Raw genomic sequence first — 13546 nt, 5'->3', positions numbered from 1 at the left:
ATAGCTACCTTATGAAAAGCGCATTTTTTGCGCAAAGGGGTCAAAGTGTGAGTATTTGACACTGCACAAAAAATAATAATGCATGAAAATCAATGTTGCTACTCATCATTGACATATCCCAGGCTGTAATAACCCAAAACAAAAAAATCTACTTTGCATGTAGTATATTGAAAATAATTCAATTTTTCTGTTTTTTCCATCTAAAAACATGGTGGCATCGTGACAAAAACCTGGCATTTAAAGGGTTAAATCTTTAAAAAATCATGAATATTTGATATCAATACTTAGGTCAGATATTGGTGAAAGAAATTAGCTCAATTAAAGTAGAATATAATATTAATGTATAATATGTTTTATAGCTACCTTATGAAAAGCGCATTTTTTGCGCGAAGGGGTCAAAGTGTGAGTATTTGACACTGCACAAAAAATAATAATGCATGAAAATCAATGTTGCTACTCATCATTGACATATCCCAGCTGTAATAACCCAAAACAAAAAAATCTACTTTGCATGTAGTATATTGAAAATAATAAAATTTTTCTGTTTTTTCCATCTAAAAACATGGTGGCATTGTGACAAAAACCTGGCATTTAAAAGGTTAAATCTTTAAAAAATCATGAATATTTGATATCAATACTTAGGTCAGATATTGGTGAAAGAAATTAGCTCAATTAAAGTAGAATATAATATTAATGTATAATATGTTTTATAGCTACCTTATGAAAAGCGCGTTTTTTGCGCGAAGGGGTCAGAGTGTAACAATTATTAAAGGTGTCCCGGAGGGTTAAACCATGTTCCTTTTCTTCCTCTTAAATGAAGTAATTTATTTCCTCATATACATTTTCCTAAGAAGTAAAAAATACTTCCAATGTTTAATCAAATTAATTAGGTTGATGTTTTTCTTACTTGTTTTGGCCGTTGTTGAAGCTGGAGTTTTTGTTGTTCTGGTTCTCTGTTGTGCAGAAACGGCATCTAACAGAGAAAAGCAAATATCTGTGTTGATGCTACAGCAGGATTTTAGTCGCAAAGCTTTCTTGAATTTCTCCTTTCTCCTTTTCTTCTTGCATCAGTCATACTTACGGTTTGGTCGATTCTTCTTCCTTCGTGGCATCTTGTGCATTCATATCCTCCTTCATAATTAAGAAAAGTCTTTAACTCAACTGAAAGGAATAAATTCTAACCGCACATTTTTCTGGGTCTTTTTTTTCTGTTTCGTTCTGTTTTCAAACCTTTCTCTAAGGAAAAATTTAAAAAACATGAAATAATTATCAATAACAATGGACATAATTGTCAATAATGAAGTCCATTAAACCTTTGTAAGATAAAAGTAAACAAAGGACAAACATACAAACTGAAAAATTACCTACCTTAAGAAACACCTTTCACATTGAAGACGTGTCGTGGCAAATAACTGAGGAGTTAACAAAAACTTCTCAAAATAGGTTCTCTTAAGTTGCGGGTGTAGCAAGGAGGAGAAGAAAAGAAGGGTGCGACCCTCCTGCTAATGCCAGCACAATATCCAGCCTTAACTTGAATGCTGAAGAACAAAGTTACTTTCACTGCCATATCCAAAGAAATGGCAATGAAGGAGTCAAAGTTCAGTTACAGGAAATCAATCCTAACTACTCATTTACAGGTGCAAGTTAATATTAAAGCTGTCAGGATAATAGATTTATTGAACCTAAGCACTTTAAAGTTTACAGGTTAGTGTCTAAATTAGATAAGTCTCTCTCCCGATCTCAAAGTGGGAGGCAGATCTCTCTCTCAACACCGACCAGATTTCTTGGTCACAAATATGTTTAAATACTTTTACTATGACTAAGAACCCAAACTTACAACTTATACAGTACAAAGTTCTTCACATAATACATTATACAGGACAAAGGATGTTCCAGATGGGCTTTGTCACCTCTAATATCTGTTCACAGTGCACAGAGAACACCCCTGATAATTATATGCATGCTGTATGGTTTTGTACACCGGTACAGAGGTTCTGGACGGAGATTTGTGAGGATTTATCCACATGGATCAGCTACAGAATTCCAGTGTGCCCCACGATATGTATATCTAACTGGACACACCTGGCTCTCACTGCCTTATTTATCGCGAAGAAAACCATTCTAGTGAATTGGAAACAAAAGTCCAGTTTATGTATTAACCACTTCAGGAATCTTTTATCAGATCATATCAGTAGTGAGATAATGTCTGCCTCCACTGAACAACATTCGGCTGAATTGCACTCTCTCTGGTCTCCGATTATTGGCTTCATTACCTAGTGGGGGCGGGGGGGTGGTGATCTCGTGGCCCTTGGGGTTGGGGGTCGGCTTGGGGGGGCTGGGGCGCGGGCCTCTGGTGGCCCCTGGGGGGCGGTGGGTGGGGCCGTGGGGCCCTGTCCCTGGCCGGTGGGGGCCTATGGGGGGGGTTACCTCATGGCAGTGGGGGGGGGGTTTGCTGGGGGGGCTCGGGCAGGGGGCTGTGGCTAGGGCGTCTCCGGTGTTCCTGGGGGGGGCTGGACTGTGGGCATGTAGGTCCTGCTCGAAGGGCCCGGCCCTGCCTGGGTGGGGGGTGGCTGTCTGCGCTGGGGGGGCATTGCTGCCTTGGTCCTCCGTCGCTGGGTGGGGGCCGCGTGCCCCTGCGTCTGTGGGGACTCCATGACCTTTGGGGTGTCCTTTGGGGGCAGGTAGCAGGTCCGGGGATCGGGCCTCCCCTGGCCGGGGGGTGCGCAGGCGGGCGCGGCGGCGGGGTGGAGTCATTCTCAGGTGTCTATGTCTTATGTTGTCAGTATGAATGGAGGAATGCTGGACCGTTTTCCCCTCCGTCTGGGGGCTCCGGCGGCTCACGGGCACCGGGGGCGCCCGTGGAGGTATGGTGGGGCCCTGGCCCGGCTCGGAGGGCCGGCCCCTGTCAATTGGATGGCCGGTGGGGGAGCGTGGGCGTCCTTCCAGGGCCGGCTCTGCTGGTCCTGCCTCCTGGCTTCGGCCTATGCTCCCCCTCCTTCCCCCCCTACACGATCCATACGCACATAGGAGAAGTGGCGGGGTGTCCGGGTCGTGGGGGGCATTGTCCTGCGTGGCCCGGCACTCCCCACCTCACGGTTTTAACAACACTGTAGGCACTGCACATTCAACATTTAATAAATTCATTTAACAAGGACACTTAGTTCTGGAGGGGGGGATCATTGTCAGCTTAATACCCTGTCCTCCCCCTCCCTGTTTTTATGTCCTGGCCATGTGTCCGGCCCGGACCGGGTGGCCGGGGATTGCCTGGGCCGCAGTCCACCTCCGCGGGATCCCTGGCTACTTCTTCCTGTGTCGTGGGGGCCTTGGTCGCCACCGGGGGGGAGGGGTTCCTCGCTGGCGGTGGGTTTCCTCCCGCCCTCTTCTCCCCTCTGTGGGGTTGCTGGTGGCCTGGGTTCCGGGTTCTTCCTTGTCGGCCTCTGGTCTCGCGGATGGCAGGGTTGTTCCCCCCTGCCCCACTATAGATACACTTCAGGTAGAGCTTTGATAGGATTATTACACACACACACACACACACACACACACACACACACACACACACACACACACACACACACACACACACACACACACACACACACACACACACACACACACACACACACACACACACACACGACTCTCAGCAGCAGCAAGTTGATGTGACAATAACAGCCCATTGAATAGATTTGAGATCGAACTGTCAGAGCGAATATTTTTTAATTTTTTTATTTTTTGGGGGATTGTGCCCTGGGCAGTCGCCCATATTGCCCATAGCAAAAACCGGCCCTGTTCTTTGGTATTTTGATCGAAGCATGTTCTGGACATTTTATCACCCCCTCATGAAAAAAAATGTCATATTTGAAAAAAGTGCAACGTGTTTCCTGTAGGTGCCATATACATGATTGATGTAACATCTGGTATTCCTGTTTGGTGGTGTTATATTATTCATCTTTACATGGTATTTTGGTATTTTTTATTCTCCGTGTCAAAGGATGACTGGAAAGGATCAGACTCATGGAAACTTAACTGATTTGGTGAACAACGTGAAAGCAGCTTGTTGATTGTATGATTGTATCCAGTGAACAGTTTTAGGATAGGGGGGCGTTTCATTCGTACTTTTCACCTAAAAATATTAAAATGAACTGAATTTGAACTAGTTCAAAGTGAAGATGGTGAACTATGAACGTGAACTGTTCATTTTTAAACTATGTCAACTGTTACACCCGCAAACGTAGTAACAGCCCACAAACATAATACAGTAAACCACAAACGTAATACAAATCTGCAGCTTTGAATGTAATAATCCCACAAATGTTGTAAAATTTGCCTACTGCAAACGTAATACTGAATTTTCTGCAAATGTAATAACTATTACATTTGCAGGAAATTATTACATATGTGGGAAGGGGAAAATCTGTAAATGTAATAACTTCCCACAAATGTAATATCAGACAAAATAATGATCTTTGTGGTTGTTGGTGTTTGTTCTTTCTTCTTTTAATGACGGAAAAGGTGTAGATGTCATTTTGAGGATTTTAACAAGATGTTTTGTGGAAAAGTTATTATTCAAAGAGAAATATTTGAATACATTAAAGGAATCTTTAATGATTAAATTATAATTTATTTTAATAAAAAAAGATAAAAAAATTGTGATAATCACAATTGTTTTAATAAAATTATTATTACTATTATTATTATATATTATTATTTCTTTTGATTATTTCTTCCCCATATACACACATATACAAAATCACACATACAATAATATAACTAAAACACACATTGTACGCCCCCAAACAGAGCGAGTTTACAATGCAACTCTTTTCTTGATTTAATTCATGAAATTCATTCATTTTTGTTGAATTTATTTTTGATGCTTTGGCAATATTGTTGTGATATTTACACTATTGAAGCAAATTTGAATCTAATTGAATTAAAAAAAAACATGAATACTAAAAATCTTCTGCTTATACAAGTTGCTCACTAAATGTCTTCAACAGGCTGACATTTTCTTGCCACATATTCTTGTTCTTTCGATTCTTGCCTATTTTCATCTTATCAAGTGCTGTTATTACGTTTGCGGGTGTAACAGTCAACTGAACTTTGAACTAGTTCATGAGAAGTAGGAACTTGCACAACACTGACGATAGGACGTACTTTATCCTATTTGTATTTGTGTTCAAGAAAAGCAAAGAGACGAAGTTCTGTGGAGAACACACTTGTTTGGAACGCGCCTCCACCATAAGCTCCGGTGGAATCAGGTTTTATTAGTTATTAGTTATTAGTTATTAGTTTTATTAGTGAAGCTGCAATAGTTTCCTTTAATGTTTTTAACTCCACATCCACATTCACTGTCTAACTAGGAATGCGCGTGACCTGTATTCTCATCCTGCTGTCCATTAATCTGACAGCACCTTCATTGCTTATTCATGTATTTACTTCATGAATAAGCACCAAAAAAGTCACAGTAACTTTGTTGGACCTTGTAGGATTTCTGTATTGCTTACAGCCTGATTGAACTGCTTGTAATCACATGAATGAATATGTATGGTGAAATAAGGGAGGGCAGTGTGACAATCACTTATCCTGCTGGAGGGCTGTTATAGATCCAATCAGTGTATTGGCAGGTGTCACTGCCAAGCTGCTGTAAGGAAACTGACATTTCTTAGACGGTGCAGTCTGGCACAAATGACAAATATTTTGCATGTCCCATGTCTCTGATATCACTGGGGTGGGTGTATGTGAATTAGGAATGGGTGATATTTTACCGTTCACGTTATACCGTCAAAAAAATTCCCCGCGGTAAGAATTTGTATCTCATGGTAAAAATGATAAATTCCTGTTGATGACGTTTTTGTGTAAAGATGATTTATGGTTCTGTGTTAAATCCACGCACAACGTACGTGAAGGAAGGAAGGAAGGAAGGAAGGAAGGAAGGAAGGAAGGAAGGAAGGAAGGAAGGAAGGAAGGAAGGAAGGAAAGATATGAGCCTGAAAGAAAGAAAGAAAGAAAGAAAGAAAGAAAGAAAGAAAGAAAGAAAGAAAGAAAGAAAGAAAGAAAGAAAGAAAGAAAGAAAGAAAGAAAGAAAGAAAGAAAGAAATTCCCGTTGATGAGGTTTTTGTGTAACAAACATGGCAGATCTGAATCATTACAGTTTTGCAGTACAGGTGTAACTCATTTAATTGTTTTTTATTAATTCAATTTAATTGGTGTAGTTTAGTAGTATTTAGTATCTTTTAGAGCAGTGATTTGGCTGCAAAGACTGAATGTGGTGATAGATTTATAGTTACAAAGGTGGAGTTGAATTGGTATTTTTTTTATTGTCATTTTTATCGTTATTGGGATAAATGCCAGAAATTATTGTGATACATTTTTTAGTCCATACCGCCCATCTCTAATGTGAATAAACCACAAGATACAATGGTTTCTGTCTGAGACAGACTGTATCACGCCACCTTTTTGCTGATGCCACATCATTTTTGTCCATCGTTCCTGTAGTTTCTTGTGCCGGCCCCCCTTTTTTCTCTTTTGTGTATGTTTGCAGGCCGGAGCCTCAGGAGCTGCGTTCTGGCCTGTGTTCCCGGCCCTCCCCCCCCTCTGGTCATCCCATTGCTTCTTCCACCTGCCTACGTGGATGTCTGCTGTTGCTGCTTCCGCCTGCCTGCACCCCCCCCCCCCCTCTGGTCATCCCGCTACTCCTTCCACATGACTGTTGTGTGCTGCTGACGCCCCCCCCCCCTCTGGTCATCCCGCTGCTGCTTCCACATGACTGTTGTGTGCTGCTGACGCCCCCCCCCCCACCTCTGGTCATCCCGCTGCTGCTTCCACCTGCCTGCTGTGTGCTGTCGACGTCCCTGACTCCCCCAGTCTGGCCTTCGGCAGGAGGGTCCCCCCTTATGAGCCTGGTCCTGCTCAAGGTTTCTTCCCTCCTAAAGGGGAGTTTTTCCTTGCCACTGTTTGGCTTAAGGCTTTTCTCCCACTAAGGGAGTTTTTACCTGCCATTGTTTATATAATAATTGCTCGGGGGTTTATGTTTATGTTTATGTTTATGTTCATGTTTATGTTCTGGATCTCTGGAAAGCGTCTAGAGACAACATCTGTTGTATTAGACGCTATATAAATAAATTGAACTTTAAAGATGGATAGTTATACGTGGACTTTTACCATGGGAGTTGGGTGTAGGTGTCTGCACTTGAAACAAGCTTTATTTTCAATTACACCAAGTGATAGGCGCCAGGAAAATCTCCTCGGTTAAAAAGGTCATATGTGCAAATGTAGGACTTTGGAAGGATCAATATAAAGTTTATTCAGTCCTTTTTTAAGTGCAGTGTGTGTGACTCCCTGGTTCAATTTAATTTCAAAATTGAAAATACAGATGCGAATAAACATGTACGGTAGATATGTACATTTATTAATAAATGTAGATATATAGATGTATATTATGGATATATGTTATATGTAGGTATGTATATGGATATATTGAGTTGTATTATACGTACAGCATTTGTGTTTCTATATCGCTATTAATATATATTGATTTATAGTTATATGTAGATATGTCGATATATATAGATTTATAGTGATTTTTATGTATATAATTGGAGGTAAATATATAGGAACCAGTGTATAGTATATCTACTCTTATATTCAAGTATATTGTTATACCATTGCTGCCTATTGTTCTCTATTATATTGTAGTATTATAGTAAAGTAATGATAATGTAATACTATGCATTATAATTACTTTTATTATTACATACATACATAGTAGCACAATTAAATGCTGGGCATTTGTTTTGTTTTGTTTGGTTTGATTTGTTTTGGCCAGGATGTCAGCAAGCATATAGCAGACATCTACACAAACAGGTGGAAGCAGCAGTGGGATGATCAGAGGGGGGACTGCAGGTCAGCATGCAGCTCCTGAAGCTCCAGCCTGCAAACATGCACAAAATAGAAAAAAAGGGGTGGGGGCAGACCAGCACAAGAAACTACAAGAACAATGGACAACAATGATGGCTATGAGATACTTATAATAAATAAAAAATGGAAGAAGAGGAGAGGAGAAGAAGGGTGAGAGGCACCGCCCAGTGGATCATGTCAGTGCCCCCCTGCAGCATAGGCCTGCAGCATAGGCCTATAGCAGAATATCTACCACCAAGCTATATTTGAGACTAACTATTATAGTCTTGTTCTATAGCTGCAACTATGACTACTGACTCTAACACACTAGAGTTTACACTAACTAGAGGTTTACTAACACCAACTAGAGGTTTACTAACAATAACTAGAGGTTTACTAACACCAACTAGAGGTTTACTAACACCAACTAGAGGTTTACTAACACCAACTAGAGGTTTATTAACACTAACTAGAGGTTTACTAACTCCAACTAGAGGTTTACTAACAATAACTAGAGGTTTACTAACACCAACTAGAGGTTTACTAACACCAACTAGAGGTTTACTAACACCAACTAGAGGTTTATTAACACTAACTAGAGGTTTACTAACACTAACTAGAGGTTTACTAACACCAACTAGAGGTTTACTAACACCAACTAGAGGTTTACTAACACCAACTAGAGGTTTACTAACACCAACTAGAGGTTTATTAACACTAACTAGAGGTTTACTAACTCCAACTACAGGTTTACTAACACTAACTAGAGGTTTACTAACACTAACTAGAGGTTTACTAACTCTAACTAGAGGTTTACTAACTCTAACTAGAGGTTTACCAACACTAACTAGAGGTTTACTTGAGTAGACTTGGTAGACTTGTTTAATAGCGACTTGGACCTTGTCTGTGTGATGGCGGATGTTGATTTGGCATGGAATTATTTTAAAACAACTTTCATGGCCCTAATTAATAAACATGCAACTGTAAAAAGATTCAGAGTTAGTGGTAGAGATAACCCATGGTTTAATGAGTCAATCTCATTTTCTATTAGAGAAAGAGATAAGGCATGGGCCAAGGCTAAAGGAAGTAATGTTGCCGGAGACTGGGTACAGTGGCATTAAGAAATAAATGCACTAAGTTGGTAAAAAATGCAAAAAGTGAGTGTTATCTTAACTTGATAAATGAAAATCTTAATGATCCCAGAAAATTTTGGAAATTAATTAAATCTTAATCAGGGTCTATGACACCCTCTACTCTTCCTTATCTTTTGAAGGTAAATCAGAGCGAAATTAAGGGTAAAGAAAATATAGCGGAGGCATTTAATAAGCATTTTATCAATGCAGGCTCAGTCATTCTCTCAAATCTCTCAAATCTCCCTGCAGATGTGAAAGACAGTGTAGCCACCTGTCCTGGAAATAGTTTTGAATTTCTCCCCATTTCTCCTACTCTATCTAGTCTGGACTGTAAAAAGTATGCCGGCCCTGACCAAATTGAACCTTATTTTTTAAAAACAGCTGCAGATTTGATCGCAAGACCCATTGCCTCTATTTTCAATCTTAGTCTAAGCAGTGGTTTGATTCCCAGCTCCTGGAAGTCAGCATTTGTTTTTCCATTATTAAAAGGTGGAGATTCTTCTATCCTGGATAATTATCTTCCTATTTCCAGACTGTCCGTTATAGCCAAAATCTTTGAATCCCTTGTAAATGAACAGCTAAAGCATTTTTTGACTGAAAATGATATTTTAAGTCAAACTCAGTCAGGTTTTAGGCAAGGGCATAGCACTATAACTGCAGCCACGTCAGTCACAGATGATATTATTACAGCTTTGGATGAAAAAAAAATCATATGCTGCACTTTTTATTGATCTTGCCAAAGCGTTTTTGACTCAGTGGATCATGGTCTTCTTCTGCATAGACTCAAATATATAGGTTTTAGTTGGTTTAAATCATATCTGTCTAACAGGTTCCAGTTTGTTCATGTACATGAAGTTTCTTCAGAACAGTCAAGGGTCTGTTATGGTGTTCCGCAGGGTTCAGTGCTAGGGCCAATCTTGTTCAGTTTATACATGCAGCCATTGGGAAGTATAATCCAGAATCACGGCATACACTTTCATTGTTATGCTGATGATACGCAGCTCTACTTGTCTATGAAGCCGGATGAAACAGAACCGTTAGTTAAACTTCAGGCATGTCTTAGGGACATCAAGGACTGGATGTCCAGAAATGTCTTGCTTCTAAATTCAGATAAAACAGAGGTTATCATTCTTGGTCCAGAGCATCTTAGGAAGGTGTTGATGGTGTTGCGATGGCTTCCAGTGCAACTGTGAGAAACCTTGGTGTTATTTTCGATCAGGATTTGTCGTTTAAACCATATGTCAATCAGGTTTGTAAAATAGCATTTTTCCATCTCTGTAATATTGCAAAAAAATGCAAGGAAAATCCTCTCGCAGAGTGATGCAGAAAAACTAGTTCATGTGTTTGTATCTTCTTCTCCGCTGGGCGGTGCCTCTCACCCTTCTTCTCCTCTCCTCTTCCCTTCCTCTCTTCTCCATTTCCATTTTTATTTATTATAAATATCTCATAACCATCATTTTTGTCCATCGTTCCTGTAGTTTCTTGTGCTGTGACTGTTGTGTGCTGCTGACGCCCCCCCCCTTCATTTGTCATTTGGTACAAAATCAAAATCCATGACAGGATGAGCAGGGCTGCAACTGACCAAATTGGGGCCCTAAGCGAAATGTTATTTGGAGGCCCCCCCGCACGCAAACCTCACCCCATCCCAAATGTATTATTGGTACAGGATGACGGTATCACAACATGCCATTTAACAAATGTACGGTATGTATAGATAAAGTAGTTTGACTGTATGAGTCAAACGAAATTTTAAAAAAATCAACCTGAAATAATAAATAAATATTAAAGCTGCAAGCAGCGATGAACGGGCCCTCCACCCTTGTGCACGTTCAGGCTGCAGTGGAAGCTTGTATTACTTGCGTGTAGATTCTTCAGGGCTGGACATTTAGCAGATGACACCACCCACGACTCTCTATATCAAAACATTCAAAAGTTATTGCAGAAAGTAGGAACTATCAGATATTGACCAATCAGATGAAGGGGGGGGGGCTAGTTTGCACCAATTATGTTCAAGGACTCAAAACCGAGTCCGATGACACCACCCACGACTCATTACGTCAAACCATTCAAAAGTTATGGCAGAAAGTAGGAACTATCAAATACGGACCAACCAGATGAAGGGGGGGCGCGCTTTTTGGCGTCTAGATTCCCCTCTCCTAGGAAAACTGCGTATCATTTTATTCTACCGAGTGATGCACTGACGATGAAGAAACTAGCTTTTGGAGATATAGTGGCAGAGGAAACGAGAAAGTCACCATGCAAAAGACCTTGGTAGAATCATTAAAGATCATTAAAGCATCTTAACCTCCATACATAGATTAAAAGGTGACTTTAATAGGGTGATAGGGTGTTTTCTTTTTTTTGAGAGGGGCGGGGGGGGTGGGCAGGTGAAATTGTATAGAGGAAAAAAAAAATACAATCACATTTTTATTTGATAAATTGCATATTTGCAAGGTACAGCATATCGAGCTGCAAATCTATACTTTTACTGATGTATCTGTATTTATCTCAGTAGTTGGCACTTGGTCGCCCTCTAGTGGCCACTGTGGGCTACTGCAGGCCTACTGCGTTATGATTTAACCAAGGACTCTACTCTCACGCAGTCAGCATGGTCATACAAATGACTACTTTACTTCCTCATGCTGTGGGAAATAATATTGATAACGTGTTTATTGACATTCAGCCCTGGAAAGTTTGTTTTAATATTTGTTTGTAAGAGAGACTGTCTCAAGGTCATATGGTAAAAACGCGTCCTCTAGTGGCCGACAACTGTAATTCGCATTGTTCAAATGAATCAGTTCGCTACCTTGATTAAATTACCACTTTGGGGACTTTACATGCATGGATGTTTGATTAAGTTTTATATATGTGAATGAATCTATGATCAAGCCACAGTGTCATCTGATTTATTTTCTGACAAATCATCATGGTTCACGAGAGCTTAATAAGGTTAGATGATGATGATGATGATGATGATGATGATGATGATGATGATGATGATGATGATGATGATGATGATGATGATGATGATGATGATGATGATGATGACGACGTAGGGTTGGGCATCGTTTGGATTTTAATGATTCCGATTCCGATTCTCAATTTCGATTCCTGTTCTAAACGATTCTCGATTGCGAGGTGCAGGTCAACAGGTCACAAATATTTCACAAGAGAATTTTTTTTTCATTTGAAAACGCCTTTACACAGGCCATTTTTATTTATTTATTTAACTTGACGTTTTTCACATAGAACTTTACAAACCACCGTAAAACCATCTGGATGTACCGCCACCTTGAATATCAGTGTTCATGGTCAAAATATGTAATATCAACATAACAAAATCTTAATTGTGTTCCGAGACCTTAAAAGTTTTCAAATTCGCTGATTTTTAACATCAACTTTTAAGATATGAAAGTAAGGAGAGAAGAAAAATCTTCTTATTCAAGTGGATTTCATGTTTCATTCAAAAAAAATCCTTATTGTAATATGTTTTAATGTTTCATTTATGAGCAGGCGGTCAAATGACTGATTTCACATTTTTAGTCTTTCTGTTTACCAAATGTTGAATTAGGAAACATCAGGTTTTTTTCTACAGGGTTCAAGGTGTACAGGAAGCTGCTCTCCACATGTTATATTCAGGCATTTTTTGTTCAAATGTTTACCCTTGTAAGCGCAAGGAGGGCGAGTGCGAGTGCCAATGCGATCACAGTCGACAACAGATTTGAAGATTTTGATCGTTTCTTCATCCCCCTTTCCTTTGCACAGTCTATCAATTGGTTTAGCTTGTGCCAAAATAAAAGTATTAAGTTTTTTACAATATCGTCCCTTGATCCCCCTGATTCTCTTCATCTCTTCAGTACATCGATCAGGCCTCATCCCTGGTTTGATGTGTTGCTCTATGAACCATTTATGTTGCGTTTTGTAGTCCTTGTTGTCGTCGTCGTCGTAATCTTGGTCGACCGAGAGCACCTCAGAACCGAGCAGCACCAGCAGCAAACAAACCATCTGCAACTTCATGATTCCCTGGAGAAGAAAAACACACATTTACACATTTACACTCCCTTGTGTTATTGAAGTTGTTGGTGTGCAGCAGGTTTATTACAGTAAAACATAAGAATAACAATCTTGGACCTTTTAGCAGAAGGCATGTTTAACATTTGTCGATACCTCAAAAGTAACTCGGAGTCCAGTCCACTTCCTCTTCATACATTTACACTTGATTGTCTAAAAATGGTTTATTTTACAGAGAAACCAAAGCAGCTCCAGTTCTGACCATATTCCAGTTAAATCCATGATACCCTAGTTATAGTCCGGTTCAGTTTAGTCCAGCGTATACCGTATTTTCTGGACTATAAGCCGCTACTTTTTTCATAGGTTTTCAACCGTGCAGCTTATACAAAGGTTATTCTATTCTATGGATTGCATATTTCTTCCACCGCTCTGGGCGCTCTAACCGGAATTAGAATCAAAACTAAGACAAAATAAATGCAAAGAAGAATATGCTACTTCTTCTT

The 13546-nt window shown here is 40.0% G+C and overlaps 1 protein-coding gene across 1 annotated transcript in view; it reads right to left on the bottom strand.

The window, feature by feature from the left end:
• The window catches only part of LOC133420535 (interferon-induced very large GTPase 1-like), a 28260-nt gene extending 15211 nt beyond the window's left edge, over nt 1-13049 (bottom strand). Inside the window, exon 1 of the mRNA XM_061710229.1 lies at nt 12695-13049. Within this exon, the coding sequence (XP_061566213.1) occupies nt 12695-13049 (355 nt within the window). The remainder of the gene's footprint in view (nt 1-12694) is intronic.
• Between the last annotated feature and the right edge of the window lie 497 nt (nt 13050-13546).

This window comes from Cololabis saira, chromosome 20, assembly GCF_033807715.1.
Source record: "Cololabis saira isolate AMF1-May2022 chromosome 20, fColSai1.1, whole genome shotgun sequence".
Taxonomy (NCBI): domain Eukaryota; kingdom Metazoa; phylum Chordata; class Actinopteri; order Beloniformes; family Belonidae; genus Cololabis; species Cololabis saira.
This window is presented reverse-complemented; position numbering and strand designations above follow the sequence as displayed.